The sequence below is a fragment of the Hypomesus transpacificus genome, unplaced genomic scaffold, assembly GCF_021917145.1.
Source record: "Hypomesus transpacificus isolate Combined female unplaced genomic scaffold, fHypTra1 scaffold_100, whole genome shotgun sequence".
NCBI classification, from domain to species: Eukaryota; Metazoa; Chordata; class Actinopteri; order Osmeriformes; family Osmeridae; genus Hypomesus; species Hypomesus transpacificus.
Genome location: NW_025813695.1, coordinates 92,948 through 112,867, shown reverse-complemented (window position 1 = coordinate 112,867; position 19,920 = coordinate 92,948). Strand labels below are relative to the sequence as shown.

The 19,920-nt window shown below is 39.5% G+C and overlaps 1 protein-coding gene and 1 long non-coding RNA gene across 3 annotated transcripts; both read left to right on the top strand.

Annotated features, from left to right (window-relative positions):
* Positions 1-259: 259 nt before the first annotated feature.
* Positions 260-3,596, top strand: LOC124487777. Its single transcript, XM_047050101.1, has 3 exons — positions 260-2,026; positions 2,121-2,269; positions 2,443-3,596. The coding sequence occupies exons 1-3, from the start codon at positions 1,789-1,791 to the stop codon at positions 3,205-3,207; spliced, it is 1,152 nt and encodes a 383-aa protein (XP_046906057.1). The 5' UTR covers positions 260-1,788; the 3' UTR covers positions 3,208-3,596.
* Positions 3,597-13,343: 9,747 nt separating this feature from the next.
* Positions 13,344-15,001, top strand: LOC124487774. Of its 2 annotated transcripts, XR_006958529.1 has the most exons (4): positions 13,344-13,741; positions 13,894-14,047; positions 14,674-14,767; positions 14,910-15,001. It is a non-coding gene; the product is annotated as an uncharacterized LOC124487774 (long non-coding RNA). The 2 variants fall into 2 exon arrangements; XR_006958528.1 differs by having other exon boundaries at positions 13,345-14,047.
* The last annotated feature ends 4,919 nt before the right edge of the window (positions 15,002-19,920 follow it).

Here is a 19,920-nt window from a genome sequence, read left to right as displayed (position 1 = left end):
CGGTCATACGGTTCAAAAGTTACGTGTGTAAACACAAGTCCAACTTTGACCAGTTGGTGGCGCTAGAGTGCTCCAATGGGAGACATGAAACTTGGTGAATATAAAGAGGGGGCTGTGCTTAATGAGTGTGCCAAATTTCACAACTTTTTACCATACGGTTCTAGGGGCTGCCATAGACTCCAATGACAGAAGAAGTGTAATAATAATAATAATAAGAAAAGGTAGAATCACTTATGTGGCTTCGCCGCTTCGCGGCTTGGCCACCAATAAATATAGCTGCAAGCAGCAATGAGGTGGCCAAGCAGATCAAGTGACCCAAAAAACAACATAGATATTGTCTGAACAGTGCCATAAATAGACCTACCAAGTTTGTTGTCAATTCATGAAAGACTTTCTAAGATAAGGCTACCTCATTGTCTGGTTGTTTTTGATATGAGGACCAATGGTTGGGCAAATTGGGTGGGCTTTTTGTTCATTCAGATTATATTTAAGTACTTTACCCTGATCATCAGGGTCAAAACACAGTACATTCTGTCATTTTTAGACGTAAGATGTAAGACTCTTTGTAAGGCTGCAAATACTCATATTATTGTAGTCAGGATGGCACGCTCAATCCTTTCCTGTAGCTCCAGTGCCCTGTATGTTGTATGAGATGTTTCCTTGTTCCAACACATTTTATTCAAATGAATGCTGTCATCAGAAGCCTGCTTACAAGCCCATTCAGTTTGAATCAGGTGTGTTGGAAGAGCTAAACTTATAAAACATGTGACAGGTTCCCCAGGACCAGGGTTGATAATGGATATTCATTCCAGGGGTGTTCAACCCTGGTCGTCAGTACCCACTGTTCTGTGTTTTTGGTGTTTCCCTTCTATAACACACATGATTGAAATGATTGGGTTGTTATCAAGCTCTGTGGAGGCCTGATAACGAGCATAAACTTGAATGAGGAGTGCTGAATTCACTAAAATTCACAAATGATAGAAAGGTTGCAAACACAAAGGGCCATAATGCAAACCAATAACATGAGAGATATTAACATTTAAAAAAATATGGACCAAAAATGCCATAATGTCTGCAATAGACACTAATTGAAGCATGCAACTTAGAAGGACAGAAAGAAAGGTAGACATCACACAAACACATCAAAGTCAAAACGGACGGGTTCATATTCTGGAATGTGTCTGATCATACAATCAAGAGGTTTTCTCAGGAAGGATTCTCACCCTCACTCAAAATTAAACTGGACACTGTGTACTATGTTTATACAGGTAATTAAGCACTATTGTCTCTTGCCTGTGCTCTTATTACAGATATTTTTTATATCTGGGTGAAATTGACCAGAAAGGCTATTTATACAAAAAAAGTTTCATTATCAAAATGTCCATCTTCGTCATTTTTAGCAGTTTCTTTAATGAAATATTGGGGATATCATTAAATTCACTCAAATTCGCAAATGATAGGAAGGTTGCAAACACAGAGGGCAAAATTTAAAAAAATATGGACCAAAATGCCATAATGTCTGCAATAGACAATAACAAAGCATGCAAATCAAAAGCACAGACAGAAAGCAGGTAGACATCAAACACACACAAACACATCAAAGTCAAAAAGTCTGGGCCAGGGATCAAGTTTCAGACATGTCTGGCTTGAAATGAACAAAGTAACAAATGCTGTTATATTTGCAGCTTATAAATACTTCCACTGCAGCGCAGTTTTAAAAAGAGACGCGCCAAGGAGAGGTCACACCTGAGAAGCATCACTTAATTATTAGTAGGTCGTAATAGGATAATGGCTAGCCCCTCGAAACAACCTAGAAAGGATGACGATAGCATAGTGGGATATTTGCACTGTGTGTCACCGGTGAAAACTTCGAGGCGGAATCTCCGCTACTTCGAGGCGACCCTACAGACCGGCCGAGAGGAATACCACAGAGTGGTAGCATTTTCGGTAGACAAGAGGATCCCGTTTACGCAAGCTTCGCAAAACAACAGCCCAGTGAAGCTGGCGAACGTCAGGAGAGGCCTCAGTAAGTACCCATCTGTCAATATTCTAGGTTCTTTAGTGGTGAGAGTAACATAGTGAGTTTTGTAAACTAATGGTTTGTATTGTCCTCCATTCAGGTTACTCCGATCCCAGTGGCTTCGACGTTCTCTGTTCAAATAGCACCACTGTGGAGGTGGTGGAGGACGTGGCTTTCTTCCCGAGAGAGCCTCGAAGCATGGGACAGATGACCATCGAGGAGGTGCTGCGCCTTGGACCAAGACAGCGCGTAAGTTGAGCTGCCCGAAAGCGTATAGGCTACTTAATTGTGAAGACAATGATAACATCTTTGTTATGTTTGTCTTGATTTAAATGGTTATCCTGGAAGTTTAAATGGTGGCCTAGGCTATTAAGTGCAATTGAAATAACGTAATTCCATGTGTTTTGTGCCGTTTTTAATAGGTGGGTGTGGTGGATGCCAAGATCCTGCCAGAGGGTACTGTGAGCAGAGTGGTACCTGTTGACGGGGTCCAGTGCGAGTTGAAGGAGCTTCAGATCTGCGATCCCACTGGCCAGACAACTCTCACACTCTGGGAGAAACTGATTCTGACTGTCGAAGTAGGCAAGTCGTACAAGCTGGCCAACTTGTCCACCAGGAAAGCCGGTGACCGTACGGTTCTAACTACCACTCAAACGACAACGGTTAGCGAAATTTCGGCCGTCGGAGAACCGGAGTCAGTCGAGGTCCATGGAGATGACCGCCAGGACACATCGATCGTCCGTGGAACTGTGACCGGGGTGCAGATAAGCGCCAAACACCGTTGTAGGAGATGCCACACCAGTCAAGAGCCGTTTGTGAGTCGCTCGTTAACGCACAGATGCCAGCGCTGCAAGCTCTTACAAAAAGCCAGCTCCTTCGTGGCTTCCTACAGCGGAGTCTTGCTGCTGATGACCAGCGATGGCCAAGAGCAGTCGCCGATGTTCACAAACTCTGCTCTTTCTGCCTACTTGAAAGAGAAGGACATTGGCGATTCCATGGGGGACTTGCAGGTCATCGAAGAGCATTTCCTCAGTGTTGGTGACGTTGAGTTGTCTGTCAACGCAGAGGGGCTGATCGTTTCTGTAAAAGATATCGTAAGCGAAAAGGGTAGTCCAGAGTGTGAAGCAACAGGCTTTGCAGAGGGGATGGATGAGTTATTTTTAAAGGATGATAAGTTAAATGCCTGAACTTTTCGTTTTTTTTATGTTAGCCTAGGTATTGGGATTATTAGCCTACTATTTCTTTAATGTGTTGATAGCCTAGGCTACTGCCACCTGACCTGTTTTGTTTTGTTGGTTAGCCGATGTTTTCATCTCCTAATATTAGGCTGTTTACAACTGTAGGCTATATTAGCCAGTGATAGGCTAATTGTTAATTTTCAATAGTTTGTATTAGTATTTTGCATTTTTTCACTTTGAAGGCAACTCTTGTTACAGTTCGTAAAGTTTCTTGTTAAACAGATTTCATTTCTAATGTCTCCATATTGTTTTAGTTGTTTTCCTGTTTGAGGATTTTCGCTAATAAAGTCAAAGAACTTATATTGTACTATTTGATAAAGTTCACCAGTTGTGTCACTATTAATGTGAGGATGTTATGCCGTTTTTTCTGGAAGGAAAATAAAGTTTGATTGTTGATAACCAATTGGTGTTTTGTTAGCCTACTATTTACCTATCTATTTCAGTTAAACTGTCTGTGCCTGGTGATGTATATTGCAATAATTACAGACTAATATTTGTGGATTGCTTTTTTCAATGCTGCCTTTACTGACATACATTTTAAGTTGTAGTTTCGAGTTAATTTGCCATTTATAATAGTTACAAGTAGGCTACATTAGAATTATTTTCTTCCTGCATCTACGTTTTCGATTATTAGTTTGGACTCAATGCGAACAGTTTGTAGGTGGTGGTGTATGCACCTTTAAATAGCATACACCAAGCCCGCCAATCAAATCCAAAGAAGAATTCAACTCAATGTATTAGAAGAAGACGATCAAAACCTCACTTTGGATTGACGACAGACAGGTGAGCCACGCTCAGAATATGTTTCAAGAAAATAAATCGATATGGCAATGTTACTAATTTTAATCTTGAACAACGTATGAAAATATAAGTGACGGTTGAATGTTACGTAAAATACCATAAAATGGTATCTTCGAGAAAGTCAGTTGGTTTAGCTAGCTAGCTACCTGTTAATTACATAAGCTACTGGAAATGAGTCCTGTCCTCATGCCACATGGAGAACGGCAGATAAAGTTAGAGCTAGCCTAGCTAAATTGGTCGTCATGTAGTTATGCTAACTGAACTCCGTAATGTTAAACCTGTATTATAAGATGGTAGCTGAAGTTGGGATATATCTTGGATAAGCTGGGATGGCCGATGGGTGGTTGACCGTAAGTAAGGCATTTTTCCGTAACACGCTTCTGCTCTAGCCGTCTACCTGACGGTCTTCATGTCTGAAGACCGTCAGGTACAGTAGTTTACTCTACTGTAAAGGATTTGTCCAAGGTCAGAGACTGTACCTACATACTACTAGCATACAACTTAAGTAGCCTAAATTTGTTGGTCGTTTCTTTTCTATGAAATATATTAACTAATATAAGCGAAGGGTAACAAGATGAAGGTAACGGTGATTTTTGTTGGTTGAAATTAGGAAAAGGATTTGGCCCAGGTCAGAGACCGTAGGTACATACTACTAGCATACAACTTAGTAGCCTAAATATGTTGGTCGTTTCTTTTCTATGACATATGTTTAATAATCTAAGCGAAGGGTAACAAGATGACGGTGATTTTTGTTTGTTTAAATTAGGAAAGAGTATAAAATAATTTATATTGTCTTTGACGTTCGTGCCTCGACTGTCTCCGCATTGGTGAGATATCTAGACCTAGCTTGAAAGCTGCCGTTTATTAGTGTTCAGTAGCAGCGATGCTAATTGACACAAGGGAAATTGCCATTAGCCTATGCTAGAAATGTTAGCAATGCCATTTTGGAGTGGAAACGTAACTTCTTGCAATGTAATATTTAAAGTTGGTGGATGTTAGTTTTGTATATTGTTACGGTTTATAGATGCTTGAGTTTTAGCTCCTAATCGCCGATGTTTCCCCCCTGCTTAAAGTTAAGCTGCAAATATATTAATTGGTTGTGTAGGTTGCCATTTCGCATATCACATAGCACTGTTTCTATTGTGAGCAATGAATGCCAATTGCCACGTTTTGATAGCAACTGATTCTCATTAGTTTGAATCGTTTATTCTGTTGGGAATGCAATTAGCTTTTAAGTTAACGTTAGTTAACATATTAGTTATCCAACAATTGGTCTTTATCATGTGAAAACTAACAGTAACCTTCATTTACGCAAACTTTTCCAGATAAAACTTGTGACTGCTGTAGTAAAGGTAAGCTTAAGTTATTGATGAATGTGATGTGACTTACTGTACCCTTGCATATGAATAAAGAAAGCAAGATTGATAGGTGTAGAGGGAAAAGTGTTACTGCTGTTATGTGGTTGGTGAATTATTACATTTCAGGAAATTAACTTATGGGAACATTCAATGGTTGGGCTCAGAGTATTTTGTATTTGGGTATTTTGTCATTAAGCCATTCCTGCTCCATGCTGTTGATTTAATTTAATTTACCTACAGGACCATCTTATAGGCTATGTTTTTATCATTTTTAATGTGTGGTTTGGCAGTATCTTGACAGTAAGGTTTGCTTTTATGCGAGCAACTGTCATGATTATTTTGGTGAAACCTAAGGTTAACGTTGAAGCCACTTTAAAGATACATTTTTCTTAATTTGTATTTTTAGTCAAGCGTGTTTCTGTATGTTTACATTTTATAGACTTCAATTTGAATTTACACAGTATAAATAGAATAAAGGATAAGTATTGGATGTCTAAAGTAAATAGATTGGTGTTTTGAGAATCCTAACCATCTCAATAGTCTGTATACTAGAACTGTTGAGGATGTTATGATAATGATTATGAAATGGTTAAGCAGTAGTCTGGTATGTGACATTTCATAGTTTCTGATGCTTTTTCTATTTGTTTATTTAGATGCCACAATCCAGCAAGCGATCCAAGGCAGCGAAGAAGAGGATGGCTGCTCCAGAGGACCACGGGTCTCCTGTTGAGGTTAAACTTCCTCGTGAAAAAAAAGCAAAACCATCGGGGGTTGGGCCACCTCCCTATCCCAAGGCCAAACATACTAAACCAAACTCTACCAACAAACAAACGTACTCTGAAAACCACCCAATTATACCAAACCCTACAAACAAACAAACTATTACAAACTCTGAAAAACAACAAACTATTACAAACTCTGGCAACCAACGACTTTGTGCAACCCCTTTCCGTACACAGATTCCAGACTCCGTATCCGTACATCTTTGTCAAACAGACAAACTAACTTCAACTAACTCAATGCCTACCACTGTGAACAAGCACCCTGTTACTGATGATGGTTTCTCCTTGACTAAACCTGTTACTTTTCCAGAGAGATCAGTGCTGATGGGATCCTTTCATCAAGGTCATCCACAGTTTGGAGATGCACAGAACAAGCAGTGTGGTGCCATCAGTCTGACTGCAGTTTTGAAGAGCAAGACTAAGAGTGTGTTGACTTGGAATACTCAAGATTTAGATGATGTTTTGGTGAAAGGGACTTGCCTGTATAGATCAATGAGAGCTCAGGGTAAAATAAGAGACCATGTCAGAGGAAGAGGTTACATTGCTGTGTCTGAACTGCCAACAAGACATAGGTTGTGGAATTCTGATTTCAGATTAAACTTTGCTGACTCGTTTACTGGATTTGTTCATGTTGAGGATTACGACCATGCTGTATGTGATGTTGCCATGCCATTTGATGTAGCATTACAACGAACACTGTTGAGTCATGACGCATGTCTCTTAACCATTTGTGCTAATACATGTACTATTGTAAAAGAGGGAACATGGTTTGCGCTAATTGATTCACATGCTAATAGAAATGTTAACAAGAAACAACATATGGCAAGTATTGTTGCATATTTTAGCTCTGCTGAATCTCTGTTCAGGTATGTTTTTGACTTTGCAAGCTCAGTTGGAGAAAATACACCACGCTTTGAGATAACTGGAGTTGAAGCAGTCATGATTGCTGTCAGTGCAGAGCTGTATGGAATGTGTAATGATGCAGGTACATCTTCCAGTTACATGGTAAACACAGCGATCTCTCCAAACAGCAGCCTGCTGTACAGTGATGTTGTGAAAGGAAATGGTAAGGTGTACAGACAGCAGGTAGTCAAGTCAACTACTGGAAATGGCACAAAAGATCCTGTGCAAACGAAAGCTGCTGCCACTGCTGATGTATTCTCAAGCACAGCACTCTACAGTGATGTTCTGAAGCAGAAGCCTAAGGTTTGTGATGATGGGTTTTCTAGTGATGTTTCCAAACAAAGTGTTGACATGCCTGAAGTATATGCCGTTAGATCTGATACCACAAATAAACACAGTGCACAAAGTAAGAACAGCCTAGACCACAATGCCGTTCAACCTACAACCTTTATTCTGAAAAATGACAAGCCTCTCAATCACTCTGTACCGAAACCTCAGCGTCAACCGAAAAATTCATTCCGTCTTAGGAAACGAGCCAAAGAAGTCCTTCCGAGAGAGACGCTGCCATCAAAAACAATGACAGACATACCCATTCAAACAAGTAAAGGAACAGATGTCATTATTAGCGATGTAAGAGTTCAGAAACAACATTTTAAACCTTTAACACGTCAGGATCAGGATGTATTGTGCGCACTTTTAAAACTTGTTAATGAAAACGTTCAGACTACCGTAGCAACAAACGTTGATGTCATGGGTTGTCCTTGTCAAATTAAGAATATAAAGCCAGATGGAAACTGTTTCTATCGTAGCCTATCTTTTAGCATATGTCAGAATGAAGAGAAGCATCTGAAAATTAGACGGTCTGTCGTGCAACACCTTGAAAAGAACAGTTCTAAGTTTGAATTATATTTGAGAGATGAGTACACATCTGTAAAGGATTACGTGACCAAGTCAAGAATGTATTACTGTGGTTCATGGGCAACCGAGATTGACATATATGCTGCAGCTGACTTTTTAGACACAACTATAATGACTTTTAATGATGGAAGATGGAATGCACACCGGCCCACAACTACAAATCCACAGTCATGCACAGAAAATGGTATCTTCTTAAACCACACAGGCAACCATTATGAAGTTGTACAATGTGTTAAACAGAGAGATGCACAAAATGTTTGTGCAGGAATGTGTCAGCCTGGAGAGATTGATCTTTTGAAGACACGTTTAAGGAAAAGGAAATTAATGGATGGAAGAGAAAACGTGAAAGCTAAGAAAGAACGCGAACAGTACTGGAATAATTCTGATTACAGAGAGCAAAAACTAAAAATTCTTAAAGATAAATATCACAAAGAGTCGCAAAAATATAAGCTGGATAATTATTTGAGGAAATATAAGACAAATCGTGAATTTCAGAAACTCAGACGTGAATACTGGAAGAGTAAATATAGGAAGAATCTTGACTTTAAAGAAAGTGTACGAGCATACGCTAAAAGTAAATACAGAAGGAATGTTGATTTTAAAGAAAGTGTACGAGCATACTCTACAAGTAAATACAGAAGGAATGTTGATTTTAAAGAAAGTGTACGAGCATACTCTAAAAGTAAATACAGGAAGAATCTTAGCTTTCAAGCAACTGTGCGAACATTTTCCAAAACCAAATACAAGACAAACAGAAAATTTCAGTCTTCTGTCCGTGATTATGGTCGTAATAAATACAGAAGAAATACAATTTTTCAAAATCAAATCAAACAGCATAACAAGAACAAGTACCAAGAAAATGAAAATATCAGTGTAAATAAAATTCAAAGAAGCTGTGAGGACTATGCATGGTGGCAAAAGAGACGAGAAAATTTGGATTTTGCTATAAGTCATTTCCGCCAAGAAGTCAGCAGAGGTCCAGAGTATGTATGCTGTGTGTCATCTTTTACTTTTCCGAAAACAAGTTGTTGAGTGTAAAAGACTTTGCTATGAAAACAAAGGAGAGAAAACTGCTGCATTGGCTGACAGGTGTATAACACTTAAATATTTACATGTGTGTGATGTTGAAAGTGAGCATGAGAACCATTTGTCTGACAATCCATCAAGTACATTATGGATTTGCTATACATGCCATCGGAAAATACTTTGTGGAAAACTTCCAGACCAGAGTGTTGCCAATAACATGTATTTGGAGGAAATTCCAGCGGAACTTAAGTGTCTAAACTCTTTAGAGCATCATTTGATTGCACGTCATATTCCTTTTATGAAATTGCTGTGTTTGCCCCGTGGTCGCCAGAGAGCTTGTCATGGCCCCTGTGTCTCTGTTCCTATCAATAACGCAGATGTAACAAACATACTTCCGAGACATGAATGTGACGACAAAATGATAAGAGTAAAACTGAAAAGAAAATTGACATACAAAGGGCATTATGAGTACATGTATGTCCATACTGACCGTGTCAGATATGCTCTGAAATATTTAATGACACACAATAAATTGTATGATGATGTAAAGTTCAATGAAGACTGGGTCAATACTCTGAATGAAACTGATGATACTGAGAAAGAGGTATATAACAAAGGTGAAACAGTAAAAGAAAGTAATGAAGACAATACTCCTGAAGAGCCACCAGAGGAAGATTTGACATATATTGAAGGACAGAATGGACTTTTGTCAGATACATCCTTACAGCCGGTTGATCTGGGTTCAGAGATAATTGATCAGCATTTCCAGGACATCCTAAATGTGGCACCAGGTGAAGGCAACAGTCCTGTTAGATTGCTAACAGATCAAACCAATGAAGCAAAATGTTTCCCTGTCCTCTATCCTACTGGTGGGCCTACTTTACATACTGAAAGAGAAGAAAAAATAACTTTGTCACGTTACCTGAATGCACGCATACTCAATGCCGATGGCCGTTTCGCACAGAACACAGACTTCATTTTTTATGCACAGTACATATCAGAAGTTAATCAAGTTGTGTCTAGTGTTTCAGTTGCATTACGCAAAGGTGAAGGTTTGTCTATGAAAAAGATGACACAAGACATGCTAACAAACTCAGACTCGCTACGTCAAATATTACGTAATAATGAAGGATACAAGTTCTTAAGAGGAATTTGTGGCACACCTCCATACTGGATGTCAGTACAGAAAGACCTTTTTACCATGATAAGACAGCTTTCCATACCCACTTTCTTTGCATCTTTCAGCTCTGCTGATTTGAGATGGCCTGAAATGCTGAACTCTATCCTGAGAATAGAAGGAAAACAATTAAATGTTGATGAGCTTGACTGGTCGGAAAAATGTGGTCTTATACGACGCAATCCTGTCACAGCAGCAAGAATGTTTGATCACAGGTGGCATTGTTTTCTGCGTGATGTAATCATGTCTCCAGCTGAACCCATTGGGAAAATAAAAGACTTCTTTTACCGTGTTGAATTTCAACAACGTGGTTCACCTCATGTCCACTGTCTTTTTTGGGTTGAGAATGCTCCTAAGATTGACAAAGAAAGTGATGCTGAAGTAGCACATTTCATAGATACCTACATCACTTGTGAGACTCTACCTGAGACTGACCCAGAGCTTTATGAGACTGTGAATTGTGTGCAGAAACACAGCACGAGACATTCCAAGACATGTCGTAAGAAAAACACAGTGTGCAGATTTAATTTCCCACGACCACCATCCAACCATACCTTTGTCACAAGAGGAGGTAACTCAGAGGACTTGAATGGCAAAGATGAAAATACAAGTGGAACTGGAATTATGAAGAAAGTCAAAACTGCGTTGACAAAGCCTGATATGAATTTCAGTTCAGCAGATGTATTTTTTGAGTCTATTGGAATTGATCAAGGTTTGTTTGAAAGAGCATACAACATATGTTCCAAAAAGAAAAACATTGTGCTAAAGCGAAGTCCAAAAGACATTTGGGTAAATCAGTACAACAAAGACTTATTGCGTGCATGGCAAGGCAATATGGATATTCAGTATGTCACAGATGCTTTTTCAGTAGTGGTATATATACTGACATATCACAAAAGCAGAACAAGAAATGGGATTGCTGTTACAACGTGCACAAAATGAGGGAATGCATGGGAATCTTGATGCAAAAGCAGCATTCAAACAGCTGGGAAGTGTATATCTTCACAACAGAGAAGTCTCAGCCCAAGAGGCAGTGTATCGATTAACACATATGCACTTGAAAGAATGCTCTCGTCAAGTACAGTATATACCTATTGGAGAGAACCCTGTTAGGATGAGTTTGCCTTTGCACATACTCCAAAATAAATCTCAACATCAAGTGAGTGATGATGAAAACAGTCTTTGGATGACCAATATAGTTGAAAGGTATAAGAACAGACCCAGGACAGCACCATTAGAAAGTCTATGCCTTGCCAGTTTTTGTTCTGAATATAGAGTACTCTCAAAGTCACAAGTTTCCACTGCAAAAAATTCAGATAACATAATCAAGCTAAACAACGACTGTGGATTTTTGAAGCAAAGGACCCGAACTGAACCTGCTGTTGTGAGGTATCCCAGATTTTCTCCCACAAAAAACCCAGAAAAGTACTTTCATTCGTTATTGCAACTTTTTTTGCCATATTATGATGACATTCACCTTAAGCCGTCACAGTTTGTTTCCTACGAGGATTTCTACAAAAATGGTGCAGTAAAATGTGGCAGTGATATTCAAAGAGTGCAGTTAATTGTTGATTCTAACAAAGCTTTATTTGAAAAAGAAAGCGATGAAATCGATAAAGCCAAACAGTTGCTGGAAGATGACATTGACTTGGAAGATGCCTGGGCTCAAATATGTCCTGAAACTGAAAACGAGCGTCTTTATTGTTTAGAACTGATGAAAGATAAGGTCATGCCTGATGACGATGATGATGAGGAACTCATTCCGGATCTGTCAGCACGCCCACAAACCACATGTACTCTTGAAACAAATCATGTGACAATGCCCAGAGAGGATGCATTGCATTTACTACGGTCATTAAACGAGGAGCAGTCTGCAATATTATATCATGTTCGTCAGTGGTGTTTAGATAAATTGCTTGGACAAAATCCTGAACCATTTCGATTGTTTATTACAGGTGGAGCAGGAACAGGGAAAAGCCATTTAGTCAAAGCAATACATTATGAATCCTCTAGACTGTTATCTCAACTTGCTGAAAGTCCTGATGATGCCACCGTCATTTTAACAGCATCAACCGGTGTGGCTGCATATAACATTGGTGCAACAACCATTCACAACACATTCTCCATCGGTGCCAATATCAGATTGCCATATCAACCTCTAAGTGATGATAAAGTAAATTCTTTAAGAACCAAAATGGGCAACTTGCAAATTCTCATCATTGATGAAGTGTCCATGGTTGACCACCGCCTTCTAGCCTATGTTCATGGTAGATTGCGTCAAATCAAGCAGACTGGTGATTACTCTGTTTTTGGAAAAGTCTGCATTGTTGCTGTGGGTGATTTCTATCAGTTGCCACCTGTAAAAGGCACTCCTCTCTTTGCTGATAACAACGGAGCCAACTTGTGGGACAACAACTTTGAAGTTGCAGAACTAACTAAAGTAGTCAGACAGCAAAATGCAACCTTTGCGGAAATGTTGAATCGCCTGAGAGTTCGTAAAAAGAAAGAAGCTCTAAGTAGCCATGATGTTCTCACATTAAAGCAGTGCGAAACAGGTGAAGAATGTAGTGACATTCACATATTTGCTACAAACGCAGAGGTTGATAAATATAACATCCAGAGACTGCAACAGACCTGTCTTGACGCAATCAGTATACCAGCTCAAGATTTTGTCCGTAATCCTAAAACTGGAAGAATGGAACAGAAAGTAGGCTTTCACACAAACATTTTCAATTCCTGTTTGTCGGATTGTGTTTCATTGGGAATTGGAGCAAAAGTGATGTTGAAGAAGAATATAGACGTGTCTGATGGTCTTGTCAATGGAGCATTTGGAACAGTTGTCCACATCAGTAAACGTCAACAAGATGATGATTTACCCACAGCTATTCATGTAGAATTTGACGACCCAAATGTTGGCAAGATTCAGAGATCAAAATCAAATGTGAGGTTTTCTGAACGTTCAACGCTAATTGAGGTAGAAGAGGACAAAGTCACAAATGCTGGTGGAGTACGCCGTCAATTTCCCCTCAGACTGGCTTGGGCATGCACAGTTCACAAAGTCCAAGGACTCACTGTTGAAAAAGCTGTTGTATCACTAAAAAAGATTTTTACTGCCGGGCAAGCATATGTTGCTTTGAGTCGTGTGAAAACTCTCAGTGGACTGATAATTGAGGACTTTAAAGAGTCAAGCATATATTGCAATAACAAAATAGACATGGCAATGAAAAGCTTGCCTCTGTTTACATTTGAAAAGTCTGTTTTCTCTAATGTTAACCATACATGTACACTAGCACTTCACAATATACAGAGTCTGAAAGCTCACTTTCAAGATATTTCTTCCCATAAAACTCTAATGAAAGCTGATTGTATTTGCCTAACTGAAACATGGCTCAATGTAGGCACTGAAGAATTACCAGAACTTCCAGGATTTCGCTTCAACCACAATCCAAGAGCAAACTGTTACGATGACACAGAGCCCCTCTTTACAGAACTGAAACAACAACAAAGAGGTGGAGTTGGTATGTATTATTCAGACAACATTGACATTAATGTTTTGATTCCAGAACAATGCAATTTAGAATGTTTGTATTTTGCAATACCTCATGTAGATTTGACAGGTGCCGTGTTGTACAGGCCTAGCACTTATAAAATTGACGTGTTTCGACAACAGCTGTTAAAGGTTATCTGTGAACTTGAGAAGCATCCAGGGAAGAGAGTTATCATGGGAGACTTTAATGAGGATGTCTTTGTATCATCTACAATTCTAAAGTTAATGGAACAACATGGATACACTCAACATGTCCAAGCAGCAACAACTGAAAAAGGTACGCTAATAGACCATGTATACATTAAAGGCACAGAAGATGTTATTGTTGAAGTTGTACAGACATACTACAGTTTTCATGAAGCAATACTTATTTCCCTCATGTAATATGTTCATAATTGATCTGTAAGATATTGACCATTAAGATACTTTCTGTGTGTGTTTTATATAGGATCATTTACATATAAGATTACGTCAAATACCGTCCACATAGTCTTGGGTGGGAATGGGGGTGGTTGCAAGGAGAGCATAACATTGGACGGCTTCTTAAGGGGATGGTATGGGTATATATAACAGACACAGGGAATTAAATTAGTCATTCATTGAGACAGTCAAAATATTACTTTCTTTTAAATTCTTTTTTTTTATACAATGCAATGTTAAATTGTACATAGTTATTGTGTTTTATTAAGAATGTTAAACTAGACTTGAAATACATTTCTTAGAGTTAACTTTTAATTTAATGTATTCTTCCAAAAGATTTTGGACTTATGGAGTTTACTTGGTTAGACATTATTTTTATTAGATTTTTCTCCAACATCTTACTGAATATTACAATTGAATTTGTGAAATTAACCACATAAATATGGATTGGAAATTATGTCATGGTTGTATTTGGGCTACAAGACATTTCAGTTCAGTAAACATTGGACCTTCTGAACCCTGAGAAGACAGCAGACAGAGCAACGCGAGTCATGAGATCTCCAGAAAGACACCTAGAGTGAGTATACATTTTTTAACAGACCATTTTTAAAAATAAATACAGTATTATACATCCTTAGTGAATGGGTATGTTGCTGTCTTTCACCTGTATTCTCACACATATAGTTTTGCTAAGTTTATATCTCTCTTCTAATTCTCAGGTTTGGATGACCGCACAATTTTCTAAACCATACAATGGTGCTTCTGGAGTAAAGATGTGGTCAACGTCATCTTTGTCAGCATTGAACAGCCACCGTCTGAACATTTAGCCCCTAAATCTGGCAATCTCTTCATAGACTTCATTCACTTTAAAGAAGGAGTGAAAACAACCAAATACACTGGAATCAAAAGTTGCAAAGCTTGCAATCGTTTGTATGTGTTTACTGTTAATGTTGTTTTCCTATCTCTAAAAAGAAGCAATCATGTGGGGAATTATTTCTCAAAATGTCTCTGAATGGCAAATGACTGATATGAGTGATAGTTTAGTGTAAGAAACCACTGTACTTGTCAAATGTCTTGTATTTTGGATGGTCTTACACTAGGCGGTATTGTAATGTGCCTAGAAGGTGATCATGCTTTCCCATGCCTCAGTGATGATACGAAGGTTCATGTAGGTTGGCTGTTTCTCAACGGGTAGAGAGGATCCTCCAGTAACCATAAGGTTGGCGGTTTGACACAAGACTCCTTCTGTCTAACTGTCCTTCAGCAAGACACAATACCAGTAGCTCCTGATGGGCTTGCAAGCACCTTGCATGGCAGCTCCACTGCTGTGTGTGTGTCTAACCTAATCTGACCTAAATGATTTGACCCTTGACTACATCATTTGCACTGTCTCATTGATGAAATATCGATAGGCTACTATATATAACAAGAAAAATGATATTTAATATTGTGATATTTTACTGTCATATCTTTTTTTAATGTTTATTTTATTTTCCCAATAAATACATTTATACTGCAATCTGAATTTCTTGAAAAACAAATCACACTACAAATTGGGAACATTTAATTTGTAACAAAGTGTAAATCAAACATGAACTACTTTCACTTCATGCTTTTGTGCAAAAGGTGTAACCTACAAACAACATACCATTTTATGTTAACATCACCCAAGTGGGAATCATTCTTTTAAACTATTGTTTACTATCAGGACCCAATTGATGTTAAGCATTTCATAATATACTGGGTACTAACTGTAAAACGTGTTTAAAAATGAAGCAAAAGCGTGAGCACAAAAGTATTGCTCATTAGCATGAAGTGTTTCTGAGGCCACGTACAAATGTTGATATCAAGACATCAAATCATTGCTGAGATATAACTTCACTTACTGTTTTGGAAACATAAGCTGTACCGGACAAACGGTTTAGAAAAACAAAAAAACAGGTAATGACTTAAATGAGACTTGGTTAGAAGATAATCTGTCCCAAAGTTTTGCTTAGTTGCAGTGCCTCTACAGGTCAAATGGAATAACTTTTTAAAAAACCTCTTAAGAACAGGGCCCTGAGTTCCTATACCAAGTTTGGTATGAATCCTTCAAAGATTTGCAGAGATACGACCCAACTTCCTGTTTGCTGTCTTAATTGCACCATTTGATTGGCTGCACCGGACCAACGGTTTAGAAAATTAAAAAACAATGTTAGAACTTTATGAGGCTTGGTCTGCAGATAATCTCTGCCAAATTTGGTGAAGATTGGACAATATTTGTAGGAGGAGTAGATACATTGTGTTTTTTCTGTAATTCAAAATGGCGGCCGCATCAATTCGGCTATTATCACAAATGATCCTATATCACACACGGGATATCCCAAGATATCGGGAGACAAAGGAATCACTTAATAAAAGCAAACAAATCAACAGTTATGGGTTAGGGTTAGGGTTAGGTAAGGGGAATAACTAGGTAAAAAAAAAAAAAAAAAATTCACCCAGGGTGCACGGGCACAGGGACTAAACCTATGTAGAAACCCATAGTGAAAAATTAGAAGATTAAGGAAGAAAAAAGGGGGGAAGGAAAAGAGTAAGAAAACATACAAGAAGATAAGGGTAGGGGGAAAAAAAAAAAAATTCACAGTAGAAAAAAGTGCTCCAGATAAGAATATTAAAAAGTGCTTAATTAATGAGGGGTACCAGGTGGGGAAAGGTTATGGTTAGGGTTGGGGGGATGGGGAAGAGCAGAAAGAAGGAGGGGTCAAGGGAGGGAGGGGGAGGGGGAGAGAAGGGGGGGGAAAGAAAGGCAGGAAAGGAAAAGGGAAGGGGAGGTTGAGTTTAGGCAAAGAAAAGGGGAAAAGGGGGGGGTAGGTTGGGTTGTGGTTAGGGTCAGGGAAGTGGGGAAGGGAATACTAACAAAAGGGGGAGGGGAAAAGGGGGAAATGGAAGGTTGGGTTTAGGCAGGAGGGAGAAGAAGGGAGAGGAGAGAGAGAGAAAAACCAAAGAGAGAAGGAAAGCAGGTATGGTTAAGGGGGAGGAATAAGAGTGAGGGTGGGAGGTGTGTGGGGTGTGTTGGTGTAAGAGGAATACAGGCCCTGCAGGGATAAATCCTGGGACAAGGAAGGAACAGAGAAGGCCCGACTGTAAGTCTTTCGTATGCCTCACTAATAAATAACAAAGTTAATTCATCAATAAATAAATAAATATAAATACAAACCAAATCATAAGATAAATGAGAAATAAGACCTAGTGAAGTGCCACAAAAACATTTTTTCACACAAGAAACACACAAAAAATTATATATATAAAAAAAGTGCTTGATAGGTCTGTTTCCCAATATCAGTTATTGTAAATAAATTCATAAAAGTGAATGCATAATTTCTAAGACAAACTAAGTCATTCCGTTCCCTATTTTTTCTTTTCATTACAGGATTTCATGAAGGCCTAGGAGGAGTAACTCGTATTACCCCATCCCTACCGGTACCCAGGAACCCAGGTAAGTAGAAAACATTTTAAATTTAATATAATATATTAGAATACCTTTTGTTATTGATAATTGTTTTCATGTTCTTACTTGTTTTGTATGTCCCTTTTTTCCTTTTTAGACACCCCACCCCCCTGGATGATCCTATTCAAGAGGTAAGTAGTGCATTTTTTTACATATATGTTTTCCATATACACACACATACACATGTAAACACACCCATAAATATATATATATATACACACATATATATACCTACACATACCCATACACACAAATACAGTCATTTCTTAATGGCCTTTTAACTTCAACCAAAGGAGGCACACTTAAAGGTCTGAGGTTGTCTGAACCATCCCCAATTCCAATATGAAGAGTGACTACAATAGAGATTCATGTATGAACAATTTAAAGGTACACATCTAAGAGAGATAGTATGTCAAAAAACCTTAAACCTATCTCTAGACATAAGTAGATTACATCACACACAAAAAAAGTACCACACACATTCCTACAATAGTTTTTAATTTTCACTCCATGCAGTCTATTTTCTCTTTGGAATAGGGAGTTCCACAGAGAACCCTGTTGGTAATGACCTTATTTGGCCACCAGATGGAGACTAACAGCCAGACAGAGAAGAGAGAAAAGAAGGGACATTTACCTCTCATTAAGACCTAATGGAGTCATGGAATTCAAGGTTTGAATCCATTTCTTTTCAATTCTCATTCGCTGAGGTCTGGTCCATTGGTTATTAGTTTCCAGGCCAATAATCTGTAAGCTATCTGTTGAGTGCGTCTGAAAGTGTATATATAGTAGAGTGGTTCTGCTGCCTCTTCCAATATGGTAAAGGTGTTGTTTTAACCGAACCCCCAATGAGTTTTTAGTTTCTCCCACATATATTCTCTGACACACTGTACATCTAATAGGGTTAGGGTTAGGGTTAGGGTTAGGTTTGGCAATAGTGACGAGGAAACACCCTGTGGGACCCCGACGGGACCACAGTTCAGGTGAGACCCCATTATGGCACGCGCACCTGAAAACCCTCTCACTCCAACCCCTGAAATGGAATAAAGAATATATTCTAAAGGTCTAAAAGAACTGATTTGCAAGTACTAGTCTGTCGGCTCAAGAGCTAAACAATAGGAGTCTGACAGTATTAGCATCCCACAGGGTTGACATACTGCTGTCCGAAGACTTTCCTCCTAATATTGAACCAAAATACTGAAGTATGGACCGGAAATTCTTTGGGTGGGGGTGGCGGGGGGAGAGAGCTGGAGGGTGGTGAGAGGGTGGGGGAAGAGAGCTGAAGGGTGGTGCGGAAAGGGGTGGGGAAAACAATGAGGGAAGTGTGAGAATATATATATATCTATGATATGACCATACAGAGTCGACACCCACGGGGCGAGGAACACTGTTGCCCACAGGGCTTTAGTCAGCCTCTACCTACCATCCAAGGGGTAATTCCCAGGATGGGAGGAGAGAGTAAAAAAAGGGGGGGGGGGGGGAATGGGGGGGTGGCGGGGGATGGGGGGTGGCGGGGGCGGGGGTTGGCCGGGGGCGGGGAAAGGGGTGGGGGGGTGGCGGGGGCGGGGGTTGGCCGGGGGCAGGGAAAGGGGTGGGGGGTGGCGGGGAGCGAGAAGGGAGTGTGGGGGGGGTTTAGGGGAGGTGTTGAGAGGGATCATAGTCTTCATCCAATATCCTGTGTTCAAGTCCTCTTCCAACATCCTGTGTCAAAGTCTTCTTCAAATGTTGTTGTCAAACCTGACCTTTCCATTAGTCTTCATCCAATGTCCAAGTCCTCTTCAACTGTTGTGCTTTCTTGTTGTCAAACCTGACCTTTTTAGCAAATAGGAGCCCATCAGCATTAACATCCCTCTGGATGATATACCATCGTCACAAGACTTCAACCCTCCTATTGGTAAAATAAATACAGCTGTCACAGCGTTTGTCAGTCAAGTAGAAGTGAGAATTAACGCCAAATGTGAGAATCGGGTTAGGGTTAGGGTTAGGGTTAGGTGTGGCAGTAATGACGAGGAAACACCCTGTGGGACCCCGACGGGACCACAGTTCAGGTGAGACCCCATTAAGGCACGCGCACCTGAAAACCCACTCACTCCAACCCCTTAAATGGAAAGAGAGTAAGGTATAAGGAAATGAATTGTAAGCAATAGTCCGTTGGTTAGGAACTAAACATTAGGAGTCTTACAGTATTAGCATCCCACAGGGGTGACATACTGTTGTCCGGAGACTTTCCTCCTATATATTGA